Genomic DNA, 23,056 nt, shown 5'->3' on the forward strand with positions numbered 1-23,056 from the left:
CACTGCAGCGCAGCCCAAGCGCAATCGCCTGTATATATGTGTGTGTGCGTGCTTATGTTTGTTTGTATGCGTAGGTTTAAATTTCAACAAAAACCGAAGTTGTATAAAATGCATCTTCAAACATATTTAAAATTTGGACACTCTAGTTTTAAAGATGTGGGAGATATAATTTTTTAACTGATTTTTGATAGGGTTTTTATCGATAAAAAATATCGGATTGAGTTATCGTTGTTTAGTGATAAACTTGATATGCGCGCGCTATATACGGACATTAAAAAAAAAAAAAATTTTGAAGTCTCTAGCTCTTCTGAGATCGACGCGTTCATACATACGAACAGACGGACCGACGGAAAGGGCCAAATCGACTCAGTTTGTCGCCCTGATCAAGAATATATATTTTTTATGGGGTCTGCCGCGCCTCCTTCTGCCTGTTACATACTTTTAACAAAACCATTATACCCTGATTTCCCATTTTCAATGGGTTCAGGGTATAAATAATTTTGTGTGCTGCTGAGAGTGATCATTTGAGAGACCATAGAGAGCGAGAGACAGGGACTGAAAGAAAGAGAGTAGGACAAAGGCACAGTGTTTCATACGGAATCGGGACCATTTTGGTTGAGCGCTCACAGCGCACTGTTTTTATCATGCAGTATTTTTAACTGCTCGAACCTCCAGCGACCAAGCCGAGCAAATACGAAGTATAGTGGTCGGGCAACTTAAGAGTTTCCAGCTGAATGTTACATACTTTTTCACAAAAACATTATACCCAGATTTCCCATTTTCAATGGGATAAAAAGATAAAGTTGTTAATCGCACACATAGTCTGTCTGACTGTCTTTCGGTCTTCAACTATAATAATTAATTTCGGCAATAGATTGTTGCCTCTTGTCAAGGACTTAAAATAAAAATCTATTTGGGTTGTGGACCAAGTAACTCTGAAAATATAAGAAATGTAACTTTTTGGGTATGTTATTTCTTCTTCTGGTATATCATTTTATCATTATCATTATTTTGTGAAAGTACCTTTGATTTATTTTAGCTATTAGTACTTTTTCAAGGAAATCTATTAGGGTTCATGACAAAATAACTTCGAAAACATGGACAATATAAGACTTTAAAGGCTGTGTTTGATTCGTATACAAATAAATTCGAAAATCCAGGTAGTATAAGACTTTACTGGCTATGTCTTCTTATATTTGTTGGGGGCATTGGGAATTGAAATTCATTTTCTTATCTGAAGGGGTATCGGGAAATTTAAATAACAGAAAACATTTGTATTTATAAGATCTACAAACAATACATATTTATATGCAGATACATATATGAATTTAATTAATTTGAGTTTTTGTGAGTAGTTTTTATATAGTTTGAGGCAATTTTGATTTTTATCGTTTTAGTAAATATTCTCAATTAAAGTTGACTTGTAAAACTTTATATTCATATACAGTTTTAAAATTAGAGCTCTGAAATATTGCACGTGAAGATCGATAAATTATTCAACTATAAAATATTTATGAATAAACTCGGATCTATATTTTAAGCAATTTAAATGTGGTATTATACTCAGGTTGCGCTAAATCAGTAAGATTGGAATATACAGGAATATCTACGCCTATTGGGCATGGAGAATTGGGAGAAAATGTATTTTCTAATTTTATTTAAGTAGAAATTCAAAATTTTGCGGCAAAATCGCTGTTTGCATTCTATTTTTATTGCACAAAATGAATTTGAAAATACTTTACATATATACCAATTGGGAAATGGTTCAAATATATTATGAATTTTAACTAAAATTATAATGTTTGATTTTGCTTTAATATTAAGCACTGTCAACTGGGGCCTTCGGCTCAAGATTTAATTGATTTTCTTCGATGATTGTTATGGTAATCGACCATAATTTAAAATTATATGATTTCTCTTCTCATGGAATGCGAATGTACTATATTGTCTTTTCAGTATTATTGAAAAGTCTTGGAAATATAAACTTATACTTCATTTAAAGAAAAAGTATACCAAACAAACGTAGAAACAAGTAATATTGCTATTTAACTGAAGCTCGAGTACAGATGGGCTCGATGTTCTGTGCTGTAATGTTAGTTGGTAGACAAATGTTAATGGACCCGTTTTGTTAACGTTGAGAACCACGCACACACATCTGTTAACATGTTATAAAGCCGCTCTCTTTGGTTGGTCTGTTAATGTTGGCTAGGTGGGCAAACGAGATTGATAGTTGAGTGAGAAACCCACAGTTAGTTACATACTCTAACGCGGCTCGTACGTGTGGATTTCTTCCGCGGACTGTTAAATAAATTCAACGTGCTGTCTACGTTACATACATACATATGTATGTATATATAATAGCTTTGGCTTTAACCATCACAAATGCAATATGTTTGACGTGGTTTCTGTGAATTAGTGAATATATCAAGAGCATGAAAGTGAATTTAAATACGCATGTGACATATGTTATCACTAACGCTTACAAGCAAACCAAATATATATGTAGGTATAAAAGTATGTTCATATGCGCATACATATGCATATATATAATCAAAATAAAAAAATAAATATTTTAGATTTTGTATACAGTATACTGCATTCAATTCCTGAGTCATTCAAAATACTTGCATTTGTTTGTTTTTACTATTTATGTGTATGTTGTGTCTGCTTGATATTTTGTATATATGTACATATACATACATACATATATACATCTACATACATATGTATATCCATACAAACTTCGATTGTGTGAGTATATTTAGGCTGTTGAAATTATTGCAAGATGGCTTTATACTTATATAGTATAATTATTACTTAGCCTTTTAGTTCCGTTTCTTGATTTATCAATTGTATTGAATATACATGTTATTTTAATTAATTAAAGCTGTACTTGTAATATGAATCCAGAAAATCTGGCAACGCTGTGATCGCCAAGTGAGTGGAAAATACTCGATAACTACCGATCTACTACCTGCATTAACTCCGTTGACGATAAAACAAAATTTGTTTGCTATACGTCGCGTACGAAAGAGAGAATATACCTTCGTGCTATTATAAACCGCGTTTAAACTATTTCCTTTCGTTCGTTCGTTTGACACTATGAATTCTCTGCATTCAAAGGCGCCAATACTAATCTAAGCTTAAATATACATACATATGAATGTATTGTGGTTTTTTGTCGAAGCGCAACGCATCGGAAATAAATCGCCGGATCAATTTCTTCTCAAACACCGACGTCACACAATTCAATTCGTTCCGACATACATACATACATATGTACATATACATACCTGTGTATGTACATATCAATAGTGAGCACAAAAGTGAAATCATATGAATATTAATATAATAATAATTGTTATGGTAAAAACAAAAAAATATTAGGGTCAATAAGATCAAAAAAAGAACGTCTTAGAAATTAGGCGCAATATACATACGTATGTATATTCTAATACCTATAACATAATAGTGAAAATAAAAAAACCGTTGTTCATTTTAATACTATTGTGATCTATGCCAATATACCAGTTATAAATCATATGTATACAACAAAACCATTATGCCCTGATTTCCCATTTTAAATGAGTTCAGGGTATAAAAAAGAAATTATACTTCAAATTTCCAATGCGAAAGTATATCATATAATAAAATAGGTGTTGGATATTCAAAAAAATAAATAAAAAAAGTGATAAAATAAATCAAACTATACACAAAATACAATCTTTTCAGTAATAAAACGATAAAAGTAAAATATAGTGAATTTAAAATATGAATACTGTTGTGTGATTGTATCTTAACACATGCATAAACATATATGAAATGTTCGGCCTTTACAGAGTAATACAGTGTTAAAACTCCCATTAAACCAATTATGTAAAGTTTGTGAATATTGAAATAATCCTAAGGTAAAAGATACATCAATAGCTCAGAGGAAAAAATGCCTGCATTTGCAAGACAAGCCATATTTTATGCAGAAGTTAGAGAAATAATAAAACGTTGTAGCGCTCCAAGAAAGCCGCAATCTGCAAAGTTCATAAACATTCATTTCGCCCAAAGTTGTTAAACAGGCATGAATGCAGAAAAATCGTTCGAAAGGTGCCAGTGAATCTTAAAATAACATTAACACAGATCTGAAGTTACAAAAGAAATGGGGATATACATGCAATTACAATACGAAGAGTACTGCACAAGGCCAAATAAATAGCGCGTGTGGCTAGACGAAAACCATGCATTAAAGATGCTTATAAGAACAAGCGTTTAGACTACGCTAGTAATTATTATTAGAGTTAAGTCCTGTTCAGTTATTTTCTGATAAGTGCAATTTAATAAATTTGGATCGGATGGGCGTAAAACTGGTTGGAGGAAGTCGAAAAGTGAATTTCACAAAAATATTATTTCGTCAAGAGTTAAGCATGGTGGTTGTGAGGTGATGGATGATGGTAGTCCGAATTTGACAAACATTTGTATCTAAATATTTCATTCCGCCCATATGGTCAAAATGTGGCTGGCATATAATACCGCCCACACCCACCACAATTAATTAAACACTTGTAGAAAGAATTGGATAGGCGCACCTAAAACGAGCTCTTATTGAAGAATTGTGAAAAATTAGTGAAGATGTCACTCAAAAATAATTTTGTGCGAAGCCGGACCTCTTATCAACTATTACTAAAAAATTAAAGGGTTATGGGCCAATAATTTTGTTCAGCAAAATCGAGTTGTTTTTAGTTATTCAATTAAAAAAAATATATATATATACGTTGAAGCCTTTGGAATATATGTATAATTTAATCAATACCCAATTCTAACAAAAAAAAAAAAAAAAAAACGTTATAAAACACTTAACAAAATGCTATTAAGTTTAGAAAGCCAAAAAGCCTGCTGCGCCAAGAATTTAGTTCGTCACTGTATATACATATGTATATAAGTTTTATACCCAATTAAGAATTAAAGTAGCTGAGCAACTTGTTGCTTCGCGGATGTTTTATTAATATTAAAGTAATATTAATATAATGTGAGAAATAATTTTAAAGTATTTTTGGCAAATACTAAATGGAACTCGAATATACCAAAAACATACCATAAACGAATACATGTAGTTTTTATACTCATTCACGATAGTGAAACCAATGGGTTTGGTGCAATGTCCGTCCGTCACAACGCAGTTTATTTCGGCCATGCTATTTTGCACGTGAGCTAATATGATTCTAAAAAGATTAATGAAAAAATTATATGTCTACGCCCTTTAAGGACGTGGCAAATCGGACCTGAAGATGTAGTTCTTTTTCTAATTCTGCTATATTTTGGACACTATTGATGCTAGATTATTCAAATTTGGAATCGGGTTGACTTCCCATGACGAATAGGCTTTGGCGGATATATGTCCGCCCATAAGGGGCGTGTCGAACCGCAAAAGTTGATATCTCATAAATATAATAGCTAGAAGCTTCAAATTTAGGTAGCTACGTTACTAATGATTTCCTCTGTCGATTCCCCAAAAAGAAATGTTACACTTCTTTATGGAAGACGCATTTCGAAAAATACCCTGTAATTTTCTCATTTTTGGAGCGTAAGCATACAAATTTTGTAGTGGCAAATCGAGAAAAACTTAATTTTCTTTTATATGCAACTTCAGAAAAATTTGTTGCAAATCTATATTTTATGACTTTCATCACATTTTCTGGTTCTTTCTTATGCTTTGTGATGTTGTAGTGTTCTCTTTAATCATATTGTTCATTTCGTGAGCCGCACTAAAATTTTTTTTGGCATTGATTTAAAATATTTTAGTCAACAAACGAATACTTACATATTTCGGTCTGTCTTGCTACATCTTCATGAAAGAAATAATGAAAAAAATCATAGAAGCATTGATAAGTTAGAAATATAAATATAGTTACGTAGTACCTTCGAAATAAATTTTAAAAAAATTTAAAATTTAATTTAAAACTAAAATTTAAGTTTATTTGCAAATGTTGTTATACCCTGAAGCCATTGGAAATGTGAAAAAAATTGTAACAGGCAAAAGCAATCATTCCAGACCGCATAAAGTATTGGATAGTCGAAAAATTCTTTTCGTATTTTTAATGAAACTTTGAGCCATATTTTTTAATATTTATAAGAAACTATTAAATCAAATATGCACCATTTTGGTCGATCACCTTTAGCCATTTTTCCACTAGAGACATAAATCCATTCGTGTAAAACTTTTGTGGTTTCTCTTTAAAAAACTGCATTGACCGAAATAAATTGTAGTCCGAAGGTGCAAGGTCAAGGCTATATGGTGGATGCATCAAAACTTCCCAGCCAAGCTCTCTTAGTATTTGCCGGGTCATCAAAGATGTGTGTGGTCTGGCGTTGTCCTGATGGAGCACGATGACTTTTCTGGTGATCAGTTGTGGCCGTTTTTTTTCGATTGCTTGCTTTAGTCTCATCAGTTGTTCACAGTAAAGTGTCGAATCAATCGTTTGACCAGGCTGAAGCAGCTCATAGTGGATTATTCCTTTCCAATCCCACCAACCACACAGCATTACCTTTCGAGCCGTCAATCCTGGCTTTGTGACCATTTGTTGAGCTTCACCATTTGATCCATTTTTCGTTTCCTGTTACCATTCGCTTCAGAAATGGTTCGAATTTCATTTCGTTTCAGCAAAGAATCGCAAATGTCAAATCGGTCCAATAAATTTTTCACAGACAATTCATGTGGTATCCATACATCGAGCTTCTTTTTGTAGCCAGCCTTTGCTAAATGACTCGCAATGACCCGTTTTCTGATGAATGTTTAATTCATTGGCGATGTCATGGCTGCTTATGTAACGGTCCTGGTCAATCCTTTCCATAATTTCATCGATTTTTTCAAAGATTGGTCGACTAGAGCGAGCTGCATCTTTCACATCGAAATTTTCAGAATGGAAGCGAGCGAAACATTGTTGTACTACACGAACTGATACAGTATCGTCACTGTAAACATCACAAAATTCATTGGCTGTATTTTTATTATACCCTGAACCCATTGAAAATGGGAAATCAGGGCATAATGTTTTTGTGTAAAAGTATGTAACAGGCAGAAGCAATCATCGCAGACCCCATAAAGTATATATATTCTTGATTAGCACGACGAGCTGAGTCGATATAGCCCTGTCCGTCTGTCCGTCCGTCCGTCCGTCCGTAAGAACGCCGAGATCTCAGAAGATATAAGAGCTAGAGAGCTGTGCATACTCGTGTATACCATACGCAGTACGAGTTTGCTTTATTTTTTCGATAACTCATCCGATAATTTTTTTATCGAGAATAATCGAAAAATTGATTTTGTTTTTTGGGCCCCATTGGAATACTATTAGACATAGAGACTTCAGATTTACTGTGTATATATATATGATGAATACAAACATTTTGTAATCAACAGATTTTGGATACCACGCCCCCTTCGCCCCCAACGTAAAGTACTAGAGACTTGTGCTTTAGAATGTACACACATTTTGACCATATGATTATGCTCTGAAATTTTCATTAAGATTGCATGTCTACAAAAAAAGTTATTCATCAAATAAATTCTCATACTATTGCCCACACTGCAGCGCAGCCCAAGCGCAGTCGCTGCTTACTGCGCAGTTAGCAGAGCGCGGGCGCGTGTGGGTGGATGCATGTGTATGTATGTGTGCGTGCATAAAAGAAGTGCAGAATGATAAGAATATCAGCTTGGAGGGTTCAGGGTATCTCCTAGTCGAGCAGTCTTGACTAGAGTCTTCTTACTTGTTTTTTATTTTTTTTTCAAATTCCTTATATTTAATTTTTTCTTGGGTAAATGAAGCTTAAAGTGCTACCAATCGAACACCATATAGTAGTACACAATGTGATTAATAGCAGTGGATATATGTATATGACTCAAACGACATCTATTGGAAAAATACGAAAAAACTTTTTCGACTACCCAATATATATATTCTTGATCAGGACGACGAGCTGAGTCGATATAGCCCGTCTGTTCTTCGGTCTGTCCATCCGTCGCTCTGTCCGTATGATCGATGTCAGAAGATATACGAGCTAAAGAGCTGAGATTTTGTATGCATACTCCTGTATACCTTACGCAGTACGAGTTTATTATAATTTTTCGATGACTCATCCGATAACTCTTCTATCGAGAATAACCGAAAAATTGATTTGGTTTTTTGAGCCTCATTGGAATACTATTAGACATGGAGACTTCAGATTTACTGTGTATGTACATATGATGCATACAAACATTTTGTAATCAACAGATTTTGAAAGTTTCACTAAGACAGTATCTCTGCAAAAGACGTTATTCAACAAAAAAGTTCTGCATAAAAGAAGTGCAGAATGATTAGAATATCAGGGTTGGAGGGTTAGTTGTTTCAGTTATTAAAGCTAGAATTTGGAACACATACTCGTGTATATCCTCAGCTTGTAAAGATCCCACAAGGGCGTAACAAATCGGAAAATGCATTTTACGATATACCAGAAATCATTATAGGTGAAAAGGTTGAAATCTGAAATTTAGAATGCATATTCGTGTTGACCACCCAAGATCAAAAAGCTTTGGCGGATATGTCTACGCACATTAGGGGAGTGTAGTCAAGACTGCTCGACTACGAGATCCCCTAAAGCCTTCAAACAACTGATATTTCAATAATAACTCATACACGCACATACACATCCTACGCACGCACGCATAAACACACATTGGATGCAGTGTGGGCTGACTATGAGAACTTAATTCTTTAATAACTGTTCCTTGTCGATGGACTACCTTCATGAAACTTTCAGATTATGAGTATAGCATGGATATGCATACATTTACCAAAGCAAAAGTTTCTAGTAAGCAGGCGTTCTGCTAACTGTGCAGAATTTGTGATTAATTTAATTTCTAGACGTACAATCTTAAGGAATAATGTTCAAATGTATGTTCAATTTAAGGCACAAAACTCTAGTACCTCAAATGCGTTTAAATTGTGGGCGAGGGGGCGGGGTATCAACAATCTGTAAATTACAAACAGTTTGTATTCATCATCTATCTCTATATATATAAAAGAAAGTTGTGTAAAAGTGTTCCTACACTTATAACTCGAGATCTGCTGGACAAATTTTCATGGTTTTTGATTTATTGGATTTGTCTCCGCTACGAGTAGGATAGTAGATCTTAAAAATACTTTAAAAACGCGGTTTTTTCCCTAAGGATTCAAATTTCCATTGATACTCAGTAGGCTTGATAACAGTGATAGTTTTCGGTCCTGCTCTCATATTATACAATAGTATATAAGTAAAAAAAACAAATGTAGTCAGTCAGTCTACGGCATAGCCTCAGGCGAACCTGACTATTCATAAAAAAAACACATTTGATAAAAATAATACGCGTGCATTCAGAGCTAAATATCTCGAAAGTTCAGGTATTTGTTTGTCTCAAACATGAATTTGTGTAAATTTTGTAAAATTATATTTCTCGATTGTTTTATGTGGTTTTGTGCGAGGACATATTCAGTATTACTGTTAATAAAAATGCCGCGTCCTAGAAGATTTAATCTTTCCCGGCGGACCCATGATGCAATTAGGCAACGGAATATCGCGAATCAATTATCTGACGAAGAACGTGAAATCGCCCGAGAAAGGCGCCGCGTTATTTGAAGGGCAGCCCGTGAAACGTCAATAAGAAATGGTTCAAGGATTTTATTATCTGGCGATTTCCGACACACTACCAGCAATTCAAAGATCTACTGCTGCCGACGAAATAAACGCTTGCCTCAAAGCAACAAATCGGTGGCGATTTGTAACCAAACTTCAACTGCCTGTAAATATGAGAGTTGAATTGTTGAACGATCTATCTGCTGATGATTTCTCGAAGCAATTGCTGAATATCGGTAATGACCGTATTCCTGTTGACGAATCGAGTGGCTGATTTCATTTCCTCAAAATTTTTGCAATTTCGTCTCGTTAAAAGATGAGCTTGTCAACAAAGTATATCCGAATATCATTGCTTTCCACAAAAATACTAAATGGTTAAGTGAGCGAGCAATTTTGGCGGCTAAAAAAAAAAGATGTGAATGACCTTAATCTTATAATTCAAAATAAAATCGTTGGTACTCTGTATACATTCAAATCTATCGACTGTGTAACAAACGAAGAAGAAGCCACTAATTATCCAACTGAATTTTTGAACTCCTTGGATGTGCCTGGTTTACCACCGCACAATTTACAACTGAAGGTTGGCTCGGTTGTTATCATGGTCAGAAATTTAAACCAACCAAAACTGTGCAATGGAACGCGTTTGGTGATAAGAAAACTATTGAGCAATGTGATTCACGATTCCGATGATCCCAACAGATATTTCCTTTGAGTTTAAACGAATTCAATCTGATTCGTCTTGCCTTCGCCATGACGATCAGCAAATCACAGGGCCAAGAATAATTCGTACTGCGTATGGTATACACGAGTATGCATACCAAATTTCGATTCTCGGGCCCTTACATCTTCTAAGATCTCGGCGTTCATACGGAGAGACGGACAGGGCTGTATCGACTCAGCTCGCCGTCCTGATCAAGAATATATATACTTTATGCGGTCTGCGGTGATTCATGCTGCCTGTTACATACTTTTCACAAAACTATTACACCCCGATTTCCCATTTTCAATGGGTTCAGGGTGTAAAAAGTTGAAAAAACACCGAAAAAAAAGAATAGCGCCGCCTTTTCATTTTGCTTTAAAAATTATTAAAAAGATAAATGTGGATAAAACAGCTTTAAGTTAATAGTTAATAACAAATGAAAATAAATATATTCCAAAAGTTGAGTATTTGGTTGTGTTGTCTTTATTTGCAATTAAGGCCTAGGGATGAATTAAAGTAATTCCTAGCATCGTCTAAGGGAAATTTTAGCTTTGGACACCTGAACGACTTTCCAAAACATCTTTGCATTAGTTGGATTAGATTCAGAAACTATTTTTTGGCATCCGCCCACAAATTTTCAATTGGTCCGGCGACTGCGCAGTCCAGACCATAACGTTGATTGAATTCTCCAGGAACTATTCGTTCGCTTTTTTTTTCTTGGGTGTGTTTGGGATCGTTGTCTTGCTGAAAGATACATTTTACTGGCATAATGTATTCTGCGACACTTTTTCCAATATACCAATATAAACATGTAGGTCCATTATGATTTTAATCCAATAAATTGGGTCTACACAATAGTACACAAAACAACCCCATACCATTACATTTGATCCTCCATGTCTAATGGTTTTGGTTATACCTCTAGGTTTGAATGCCGAGGTCTTGAACGGCAACTATTTAAATCGTAATGTCTTAAATATTTCCGCACTGTTTGGTCCGTTGTTGATATGCTTAGGTCTATTTGAGTAGGGATAAAAAAGGATGCTTTCTAAATCGCGAATTAGTGGAGTGACATGCCAGGGTTGACATGTTGGGTCAGGGCTCAACGTCGTCAGCGGTTTTCACAACTTTCTTTATGGATCTACCAAATGAACAACAAATTTCTTCGACACTTGCTTTTGAAGATATGAAACCTGTAAAAAATTACGGTTTTCGCTCGAAAAGGATAAGTGATTATTATTTATATATTTATATTTATATTTAGTATTTTATATATATACTCTATTCTATATACATTAAGATAGCCGATATCCAAGAAATACGATTGTAGTATACAATCTTACTTGTTGAAATGTGAATTTCATATTGTATGTAAATACTGTGTATTTATGTGTATGTAGAAGTTAGCATTTTATAGACATGGATAAAGTAATCAAAAGACTAGGTGAATTTGGGGTGCTTACTGCACACTGCACGTCGATCTGCAGCTTAAAATATTTTATGTAAACAAGTAAGAAGGCTCTAGTCGAGACTGCTCAACTAGGAGATACCCTGAACCATCCATTCTGCACTTCTTTTATGCACACACACATACACGTGCATCCGTATGCATAAGCCAGCGCTCTGCTAACTGCGCAGTAAGCAGCAACTGCGCTTGGGCTGCGCTGCAGTGTGGGCAATAGTATGGTCAAAATGTGTAAATGTGTAAAAATAAAGCAAATTCGTACTGCGTATGGTAAACACGAGTATGCACACCAAATTTCAGTTCTCTAGACGGACGGACGGACAGGGCTATATCGACTCAGCTCGCCGTCCTGATCAAGAATATATATACTTTATGGGGTCTGCGATGATTCCTTCTGCCTGTTATATATTTTTTCACAAAAATTTTATTATCTGACTTCCCATTTTCAATAGGTTCAGGTTATAAAAACAGCTTTATTTTAATTTAAATTACCTTGATTTTAATTCATAAATTACCGTGAACGCAGTATTTATACATCAGAATTTGTTTAAGTTGAAAAGTAACAATGGCAGGTAATAGTGATGAACATTTTTTATACCCTGAGCCCATTGAAAATGGGAAATCAGGGTATAATGGTTTTGTTAAAAGTATGTACCAGGCAGAAGGAGGCGTGGCAGACCCCACAAAGTATATATATTCTTTTTCCTAGGTCCGTGTATATCACGCGCATATCAAGTTTATCACTAAAAATCGATAAATAAAATAAATAAATTCGACCCCTCACCCTCACCTTTGTAAAAAACGTATTTCAAGTAGTAGAGACTTGTGCTTTGGAATGTACATTCATTTGAACATTATGAGTGTGTTCTGAAAGTTTCATGAAGATTGGACGTCTAGAAAATAAATTATTCAGCAAATAAATTCGTTTAATATTGAACACACTGCAGCGCAGCCCAAGCGCAGTCGCTGCTTACTGCGCAGTTAGCAGAGCGCGTTCTAATACGTGCGTGTGTATGTATGTGTGCCCAAAAAAGGTGCAGAGTGATTGGAATATCAGACTGGAGGGTTCAGGGTATCTCCTAGTCGAGCAGTCTCGAGTAGAGACTGAAATCTGAAATCTCTCGGTCACAAGTGAAAAGAGTTTATTTAGCAAAATATATTAAAAATATAGTTTTTATTAATTTTTATTTTATTCTTGGTTATTTGTAGGACTGAATATCATGTGGAGAGAAATAGCTAATGTCTAATATGCATTTAAAATATTATGCCCACACTGCTAAGAAAAAAAAAATATTTTTACTTCAGTGGATATCATTAATAAGTTTTGTTTGCCTACTTCGACCTGCTTTTTCATCGGACATCTCTAATGGAAAGTCACTTTTGGATACAAAACCAGACTTTAGCCACCAAATATATAATGTTACAATTCAAGAAAACAGTCTTGGCAAAACCTACGCTAAAGGAGTATTACATGAGGACTTGGCCGGAATAACAATCGATTCAAAATATGATATAAAGTATAGGATAATAAGTGGAGATAAAGAGAAGCTCTTTAAGGCTGAAGAAAGACTTGTTGGAAACTTTGCCTTCTTAAGTATTCGAACGCGAACGAGTAATGTCGTTTTAAATAGAGAAAAAACTGAGGAATACAATCTAAAGGTTCGGGCGCATATTACTTATGCCAATGGTAAAAACAACTCCATTTATGAAACTGACACGACGATTCACGTAAAAGTACTAGATCGAAATGACTTAAGTCCATTATTTTATCCAACTGAGTATGCGGTAACCGTTCCTGAGGACACCCCAAAACACCACAGTATTTTAAAAGTTACTGCTGACGATGCTGACCTAGGGATCAATGGTGAAATCTATTATAACTTTTTAATAGAGAGCGAGAATTTCGCTATTCACCCAACTACTGGGGATATAACCATACTGAAACAGCTAAACTACGCTGAGAGTTCACACTATGAGCTTGTTGTTTTAGCCAACGACAGGGGTGCTGCTATTACCCAACAATCTCATCAGTCCAGCAAGGCGAAAGTGTCAATAACTGTAAAGCAGGTAAGTAAAACATAACGCTATTACCAGAATTTATTTTTGCTCAAGACCTTGCATATACTTTGCATATACAATTCATTGCTACACAAATAAGAAAGCTTTAATCGAGACTGCTCGACTACGAAATCCCCTAAATCTTTCGAATCCCCTAATCCTGCTAACAAAAGAAACACACACACGCAAGCATAAACACGCATTGGTTGCAGTGTGGGCTTGCTATGAGCTATGCTCATGAAACTTTCAGGTCGGTATTATAACATTAAAGTGCGTGTATATGCCAACGCACAAAGCCTCTAGTATTTCAAATGCGCCTTTTACAAAGGTGGGGGTGGATATAGGGCGGTAAATTACAATAAAAATTATATAAAATGCATATAAGCCTACATTTAAAATTTGAGAGCTCTAGCTCTAAAGGTGCAGGAGATATAATTATATAACTAGCTCTCAATAAGGTTTTTAATCGATAATTAAATAACGGGAGTAGTTCTCGATTCTTAGAGGAAAACTCGAAATGCGCGTGATATACACGGACCTAGGAAAAACAAATCAAGTCTCTTTTATATATGCTGAGCTCGACGTATTCATACATACGGACAGACGGACGGGGCTAAATTAACTCAGCTCGCCAACCTGATCAAGAATATATAAACTTTGTGTGGTCTGCCACGCCTCCTTCTGCCTTTTACATTTCAACAAAACCATTATATCCTGGTTTCCCATTTTCAGGGCTCATGATATAAAAATAGAGAACTTAAATTAAACAAAAATAACTAAACATCGTAAATAAAATCCCAAATTTAATTTCTTTATATACATACATGTATGTATGCAATTTAATAAACAATTTTAAAAATATATATAAAGAAATAAATAAAGAGATTAGAATACTATTTCGTTTTTTAAAGGTCAATCTAAATGCTCCCGAAATTTATGCAAAAACGTTTTCGAGTGTGATACCGAACATGGATTCTCTTATTTACGGGATAATAAGGGTACATGATAAGGATATTGGAAAAAATGGAGAGATAAAAAAGTTGGAAATACAAGACGGAAATCCAGATGGCAAATTTAAATTAATTCCCGCAGAGACCAGAGACGAATATTATATTGAACTAAATAAATTCGCAAAGTTACATGATGAAATTTTTACCTATAACTTGACACTTCGTGCGGAAGATTGTGGGAGACCCTCCAAATTCACATTTAAAACAGTAACGATACAAATCATTCCGGAGATAAAAAATGTACCGATATTTACACAGGAAATTTATGAAGTGTCCATTCCAGAAACGGCACCGATTAACATGCCAGTCATTAGACTAAAAGTTAGCGACCCCAATTTAGGGAAATCTGCTTCAGTGTACTTGGAAGTGGTAGGTGGCAACGAAGGTGGAGAATTCAGAATAAATCCGGATTCGGGAATGTTATATACACAAAAGCCCCTTGATGCCGAGAAAAAATCGAGCTACACATTAACCGTATCTGCCATTGATCAAGCGGATGTTGGGTCTCGCAAGCAATCATCTGCCAAAGTAAAAATTACTATTGATGATATGAATGATAATGATCCAATATTTGAAAACATGAATACCATCATTGAAATAAATGAGAATGAGTTATCCGGCCTTTTTGTAGTAAAGCTCATAGCGAAAGACAAGGATTCTGGTGAAAATGCATACATATCTTATAGTATAGCAAATCTAAATGAAGTTCCATTTGAAATTGACCACTTTTCTGGAGTTATAAAAACAACAAATCTTATTGATTATGAAACAATGCAAAGAAACTATACACTGCTTGTGCGTGCGTCAGATTGGGGACTACCGTACAGAAGGCAAACTGAAATCGCCTTAGATATTATCGTAAGAAATATCAATGATAATAGGCCACAATTTGAACGCATTAACTGTTACGGAAAAGTAATTAAATCGGCACCAATTGGCTCTGAAGTATTTACCATTTCTGCAGTTGATCTCGATGTGGGCGATGTAATATCATATCGGTCCATATCAGGAAATGAAGATGGTTGCTTCAACTTAGATCCAAATACTGGAACTATATCTATAGGTTGCAATTTGATGGATGTTGCTGTAAATGAAAGAGTTCTCAAAGTATCTGCCACAGATGGCACTCATTTTTCCGATGAGCTGAGTATTAATGTACATTTAGATGATGAATTCGCAAGAGATGTTAGCAATAGTTTACATGGCTACGGAACCTTTGAGTGTCGAGAAACTGGTGTAGCTAGAAGACTGACAGAAACATTAGCATTGGCCGAGAAAAACAATGTTAGAAATGTATCATCTTTTGATGTTAACGATTTGGCACTAACGCCTAGTCGGTATGGTCAAAACAGCCATAAACCTGAATTTGTAAATTTTCCTCAAGAGCTCGCCCTAAATGAAAGCATTCAATTGGGAACAACGGTAGCTTTAATTGAGGCTAGAGACCGAGATTTGGGCTATAATGGAAAGCTCGTATTTGCAATTGCAGATGGTGACTACGATTCAGTGTTTCGCATCGATCCTGATAGTGGGGAACTACAAATTATTGGCTACCTTGATAGGGAAAGATTAAGTGATTATATTTTAAACCTGACAGTCTATGATTTAGGTCAGCCGACAAAATCAGATTCAAAAATTCTTCCTATAACAATAATTGATGCAAACGATAATCCTCCAATTTTACAAAATTCTTTAGCTACACTTCGTCTCGCAGAAAATGCGCCAATAGGTACTATAGTATATTGTCTACATGCAACAGACGCAGACTTGGGCATCAATGCAGAAATCATTTATACCTTATTTATCGAGTTCAAAGAATTTACTATTAACAAAACAAGTGGATGCATTATTCTTAACGAATTCTTAGATAGAGAGAAGAACGATAAATATGAGTTACATATTATTGCAAAAGATTTGGGATATCCTACATTATCGGCAGAAGCCGTGGTATATGTCTTAGTTGAAGATGTTAATGACAATGCACCAATTTTCGGAGTACAAGAGTATATTTTCAAAGTTCGCGAAGATGTGCCTAGAGGAACTGTTGTTGCAGTTATTGAAGCCTTTGACAATGATTTGGGAAACAATGCAGAAATTCTTTTCTCACTTAAAGAGGATGCACAAGACCAGAATCTTTTTATAATTGATAAACATACTGGTGCTATACGCACGGAAGGTTATTTAAATTATGAAAATCGTCAGGTACATAACCTTGTTGTAAGCGCAATAGACTGTGGAGTCCCATCATTAACAGTTGATATGCCCGTCATACTTGAAATAATTGATGTAAATGAAAATCGATATGCCCCGGAATTCGATGACTTCATTTATGAGGGGAAAATAAAAGAGAATATGCCGAAGGGCACTTTAGTCATGAATGTTACCGCGAGGGACATGGACTCAATGGATATTAATTCTAAAATATCATATTCAATCACTGGTGGTGATGGGCTAGGCATTTTTTCTGTTAATAATCAAGGTAAGAAGTAAAAAATCTTAGTATTATCAATTAAATAAAGCAAGTTTTGCGTTAGGATCTATTTACTCTCTAACCCAACTGGATGCAGAATCCAAAAGTTTTTACTGGTTGACACTATGCGCGCAGGATAATGCTATCGTGCCTTTAACTAATTGTGTTATGGTAAGCATTGACACGTAATTTTAATTATGTATGTTGCTAATAACAAATGCTTTTACAGGTTTACATCGAAGTTAAAAATGAAAATGATAACATTCCATTGACAACCAAACCAGTCTATTACGTAAATGTCACAGAAGGTAGCTCAGAAAAGCATGAAATTATTCAGCTCAAAGCAACAGATCCCGACATTGATCCTTCACAAAAAATTACCTACAGTATTACATCTGGAAATCTGATTGGTTATTTCGCCATTGAACCACACACAGGTAAGTCAAATAAGCAATGATACATTTAAAATAATTATAATTTATATTAAATTTTAAAAATATTTAGGAATCCTAAGAACTACAGAACGTAAACTTGATAGAGAGAATCAAGCAGAACATATTTTAGAGGTAAGTTAACCCGTGAATATATGAAAATAGAAAACTTGAGGATTGTCTCTACACATTCTTAATGATGCCACCGAATGTATCGTCCTCGCATCTTTATACAGTAGAGTATGTATATATATATATTATATATATATTTTATATATTTATATATTTTTTGTGCCAAGCAACCCATTCTTTTTTTTTAAATATTTTAAACGATGTTGTAGAAACTTAAAAATTTTTTCAAATACAATTATAAATTTTCTTCTATAAAAAAATATTGTGGTAGGATAAATTAATAGATAACAAGAATATAATACAGTTTTTAATAAAAATAAAGGGGGAAATATTTTGGGATTAAATCTTTTTACATATTTAATTGTTTTGCGAGTTGTGTGTAAAAATAATTTAAAAGCTTTAAACTATATGTTGGGCTCAGCAATAAGCTCTTCATTGTAATTAAGAGCGGCAGTTCAACGAATATGTCGAGTCGCTTGCTCGCGTCTATCATATAAACTCTAAAACTAATAAACTAATCGTTAAGTGAATACAATCGTGTTTAATACTTAAAACTATTCGACAATTCTCGATAGCAAAACATTTGCCGACCTCGACGTGATCTTTCTTTTGTACAATATAACTAATTTACTAATAAAAAATGACATATAAAAGAAAATACAGATTAATCTATCAGCGCAATGCAATTCACAATATTCTTTATTAGGCCATCTTTAGCCAATACAAACAAGCTGGATGGTTTCCCCGAGAACATGCCGCATATAGTTGTCCTTGCGGAAAAGCTCCTGTTGGTTATGTTACAAGTATTGTAGTCGTTCACTCCTATCTTCACGTACATGTCGATCATAAATTGTTGGCAAAGCTAACGACATCGTAAAATGATATTCTCCTGACCACGCCTAATCATCAAACGAAACAAATAAAAGTCCTTGGAGCTAACATTCTTGTTTGTTTCGGTTACTATAATATATATCCTTGAATCAATTAATAATAAATGAATGATGCTCTTAATAATGAATGAATTACCTGTTACGGGATCTCGTTGTTTAATGTTTATGCAATATCCGTCTTGTCCCTTCCAAAAAATAAGAGGATATTGGAGAGCATCTTATAAACGATAGGTATCAGCAATTAACTGCAGAGAATTATTTCTACTTTGAATCACTATTTGCCACTTAGCTGTACGATCGTCAACCGTCCAGAAACGTCGTCAACAACAGGTGCGTTGAATCTATATATATGCCCTCCAGCTGGTGCTCTATCAGGATTGACGACGATAGCGTGATTGTCACTTTATTTTGTCGGTCAATTTTTTTACGTCTGTTGACTACGAATCTGCGCGCTTCTCTTCGTTCTGCCCTTCTTCATCTGATTTTTTTTGCTCAGCTATCTTGCATGCCTCTAGCTTTGAGTGTTCGACGACTCAAATCAGCCCCCTTGAGTATTCATGGCACTATTGTCTTATAATCAAACTTAAATACATCAAGTTGAAAAACTGTTTCGTGATAAACAGTGACGTAATATTATATTCGAATACTTATTATTTGCGTTACCTATTATACTAATAAAACACGTATATTTATTAATCACGTTCACGTTATACATCTGCATGGATGCATCCAAAATTGAATCATTCATTTTGAAAATAAACACACTTTTGTTCCTGTACAGCATTAAATGAGTAACAGTGAACGCTACGTACAGCACTGTATATTGACAGTTTATATTATCACTTCGTGTCGCGGTGTTTGTTGCCAAACTCTTCCAAACGGTTCGACCGAATTTTGTGTGCAGGCTGGGTAGGTCTGAGAATCGGCCAACATCTATTTTTTGGTTTCTTCCGATGGCATGTTGACAGTCCAAAAGCTTTTTTAAAACGATATTCGCGAAAATGTTCGTGTAAATCGTCGCATAGTTAATAGGCAAACTCGGCGAATATGTTTGTGTAACAAATTCGTCTGTGGATACCCCCCTTAAGTGTGGGCCACTTGGGAAATCAGGGTATACTGGTTTTGTGAAAAAGTATGTAACGGGCAGATGGAATCATCGCAGACCCTATAGTCTATATATATTTTTGATCAGGATGACGAGCTGAGTCGATATAGCCCTGTCCGTCCGTCTGCATGAGTGCGCCGATCTCAGAAGATACAAAAGCTAGAGAGCTGAAATTTGGCATGCATACTCGTGTCTACCATAGGCAGTACGAGTGTATCTTATTTTTTTTTTTTTCGATAAATCATCTGATAACTTTTTTATCGAGAATAATCGAAAAAATTATTTAGTTATTTCAGCTTCATTTGAACACTTAGACCTAGAGACTTCGGATTTAATGTGTATATACATATGGTGAATAGAAACATTTTGTAACACGCTGCCCTCGCCCACAATTAGTAAAAAAAAACATATCAAATACTAGAGACTTGTGCTTTGGAATATACATACATTTACATATATAATATTATGATTACGTTCTGAAAGTTTCATTAAGATTGTACGTCTATAAATTAAATTATTCGACAAATAAATTCTCATAATATTGCCCACACTGCAGCGCAGCCCTAGCCGCTGCTTACTGCACAGTGATCAGAGCGCGTGCGGAGGCATGTGTATGTATGTATATGTGCATAAAAGAAGTGCAGAATGATTAGAATATTAGATTGGAGGGTTAGGGTTATCTCCTAGTTGAGCAGTCTCGACTAGAGCCTTCTTACTTTTTTTTTTTTTTTTTTTTTTTTCGACGCAACGATTTTACGACATTTTTCAATGTACAATAAAGCATTGATTGCTATTGAGGATCTTTGCACTGTCATTGAGAATTTACCCAATAGGCTTGATAACAGTGATAGTTTTCGGTCAGATTCGCGCAGATTCATAGTCAACAGACGTAGAGGAATTGACCGACAATTTACATCACATTTATTTCTTCGTTATGTCAATTTAAAAATGAGACGATCGGGATGTGTTGCTCGTCAGGAAAAGAAAAACTCCCAGAAATTGACACCGCCGAAACCATTGCACGGCTTCCTGATACTCATACTTCCTGGTACTGATCCAGATTCTTTACTGTTCTTGCAGTCAATTCGAAAATTAGATTCATATTTTCAAATGACATCGTTTGGAGCAAGGGAAATAGTTACAAATACTGCTGCAAATGGTCAACAATTTAATAGTGGCAAATAGTGATTTGAAGGAGAAATAATTCTCTGCAGTTAATTGCTGATACCTATCGTTTATATGATGCTCTCCAATATCCTCTTATTTTTTGGAAGGGACAAGACGGATATTGCATAAACATTAAACAACGAGATCCCGTAACAGGTAATTCATCCATAATTAAGAGCATCATTCATTTATTATTAATTGATTCAAGGATATATATTATAGTAACCGAAACAAACAAGAATGTTAGCTCCAAGGATTTTTATTTGTTTCGTTTGATGATTAGGCGTGGTCAGGAGAATATCATTTTACGATGTCGTTAGCTTTGCCAACAATTTGTGATCGACATGTACGTGAAGATAGGAGTGAACGACTACAATACTTGTAACATAACCAACAGGAGCTGCGTGAGGAAGAATACATTCACTTGCGAGATGCTATTATTTTTCCCCACATCTATGTTTTCGCGTCGGGAAACCATCCACATTTTTTTGTGCTGGCCTAAGATGTTCTAACAAAGAATATTGTGCATTGCTTTGGGCTGATAGATTAATCTGTATTTTCTTTGAAGTGTCAGTATTATTAGTAATAAATAAAGTATACTTCGGTTGCTTACAAAGCTCTCGACTTTAACTGTATCCCCACACACGTATAGAAAATTATTTAATCTGCATTTAAGTATAAAGTATTTCCTAGAAATAATGGATATGACAAAGCAACGATTGCCCGGTCAGCTAGTAAATATATATTTATACATATTATTAAGAAATAGTTAATAATCACTTATATTTTTCAATATATTTTAGATCTCTATATCAGACAATGGTTCACCTATATTGACATCAACTACACGTGTGGTGGTATCGGTTTTAGATATTAACGATAATGGCCCAGTGTTTGATCAACGTGTATATAAAGTACAAGTTCCTTCGACGACACATATAAATGAATCTATATTTCAAGTAAGTATAAGTTATTAAATGCTATTACGGAACAATTTGTTTATTTACTACCTTGTATATATCTGTATCGGATCTTATTATATGATTTAGGTTCACGCGATTGACAGCGATGACGGGGAAAACAGTCGAATAACATATTCAATCAAATCTGGAAAGAAGAAAAATAAGTTCCGTATTGATAGTTTTAGTGGACATATATTTTTTACAAAGAGCTTCGAGGCTGACTCAGAATACGAAATTAATGTTAAAGCTGAAGACAATGGAATCCCTAAAAAGAGTCAAACAGCATTAGTGAATATACTGGTTCTTCCTATATCACCAAATTCAGCGAATTCTCCTGTAATCGCTAAGAAGTCAATAAATAATATTGTAGATCTGACGGAAAATGATAAGCCTGGTTTCTTAGTGACGCAGATTCAGGCAAACGATGAAGATAACGACCAGCTATGGTATAATATCAGTGGTATGTTATATAAATTATATGTATCTATATAGATTATAGATTTTATTATTATACTATAATTCAAGTAATTTTAAAAGAAAACTAGGCTAATGAATGCTAAACATTGAAAAAAGTATAGGTATAAAATAAGAATTTGAATTTGAATTTTTATTTTTAATAGGAGGAAATGAAGGAAATAACTTTTACATTGGAAGAGATACTGGAAATATACTGTTGTCACACTATTTGGATTACGAAACACGAACCTCTTACAATCTTTCAATTAGTGTAACTGATGGGTCAAATATAGCACACACTTGGCTATATATTCAAGTTGTTGATACAAACGACAATGCACCTCAATTTACCAAAGAGATATATCATGTTAATATATCTGAAAATATTGAGGAAGAATCTGTTATTATGCAGCTCCATGCTACTGACAGAGATGAGGATAAAAAATTATTTTATCAACTACATGCTGCACAAGATCCAACATCTCTAACACTATTTCGAATAGATTCCATAAGCGGCAATGTAATAGTCACCCAGAAACTTGATTTTGAAAAGACATCGCAGCACATACTAATT

General features: G+C 34.6%; 1 protein-coding gene across 1 annotated transcript; it reads left to right on the forward strand.

Moving 5' to 3' along the window:
* The first annotated feature begins 2,248 nt into the window (after nucleotides 1-2,248).
* kug (FAT atypical cadherin kugelei) lies at nucleotides 2,249-22,518 on the forward strand. The gene is made up of 8 exons (XM_089259267.1): nucleotides 2,249-2,502; nucleotides 13,011-13,868; nucleotides 14,771-17,348; nucleotides 17,404-17,510; nucleotides 17,569-17,776; nucleotides 17,844-17,905; nucleotides 21,868-22,023; nucleotides 22,114-22,518. The coding sequence occupies exons 2-8, from the start codon at nucleotides 13,041-13,043 to the stop codon at nucleotides 22,516-22,518; spliced, it is 4,344 nt and encodes a 1,447-aa protein (XP_089115393.1). The 5' UTR covers nucleotides 2,249-2,502; nucleotides 13,011-13,040.
* Nucleotides 22,519-23,056: the final 538 nt, after the last annotated feature.

The sequence above is a fragment of the Drosophila navojoa genome, chromosome 4 (assembly GCF_054131105.1).
Source record: "Drosophila navojoa isolate 15081-1374.11 chromosome 4, UAZ_NAV_1.0, whole genome shotgun sequence".
NCBI classification, from domain to species: domain Eukaryota; kingdom Metazoa; phylum Arthropoda; class Insecta; order Diptera; family Drosophilidae; genus Drosophila; species Drosophila navojoa.

Excerpts from the sequence above, each read along its gene's own strand:
- kug (XM_089259267.1), top strand. The coding sequence starts at position 13,041 with ATGTCTAATATGCATTTAAAATATTATGCCCACACTGCTAAGAAAAAA. Across the intron at positions 17,906-21,867 it reads AAGCAGAACATATTTTAGAG|ATCTCTATATCAGACAATGG; the intron begins GTAAGTTAACCC and ends AATATATTTTAG. Across the intron at positions 22,024-22,113 it reads TAAATGAATCTATATTTCAA|GTTCACGCGATTGACAGCGA; the intron begins GTAAGTATAAGT and ends TATATGATTTAG.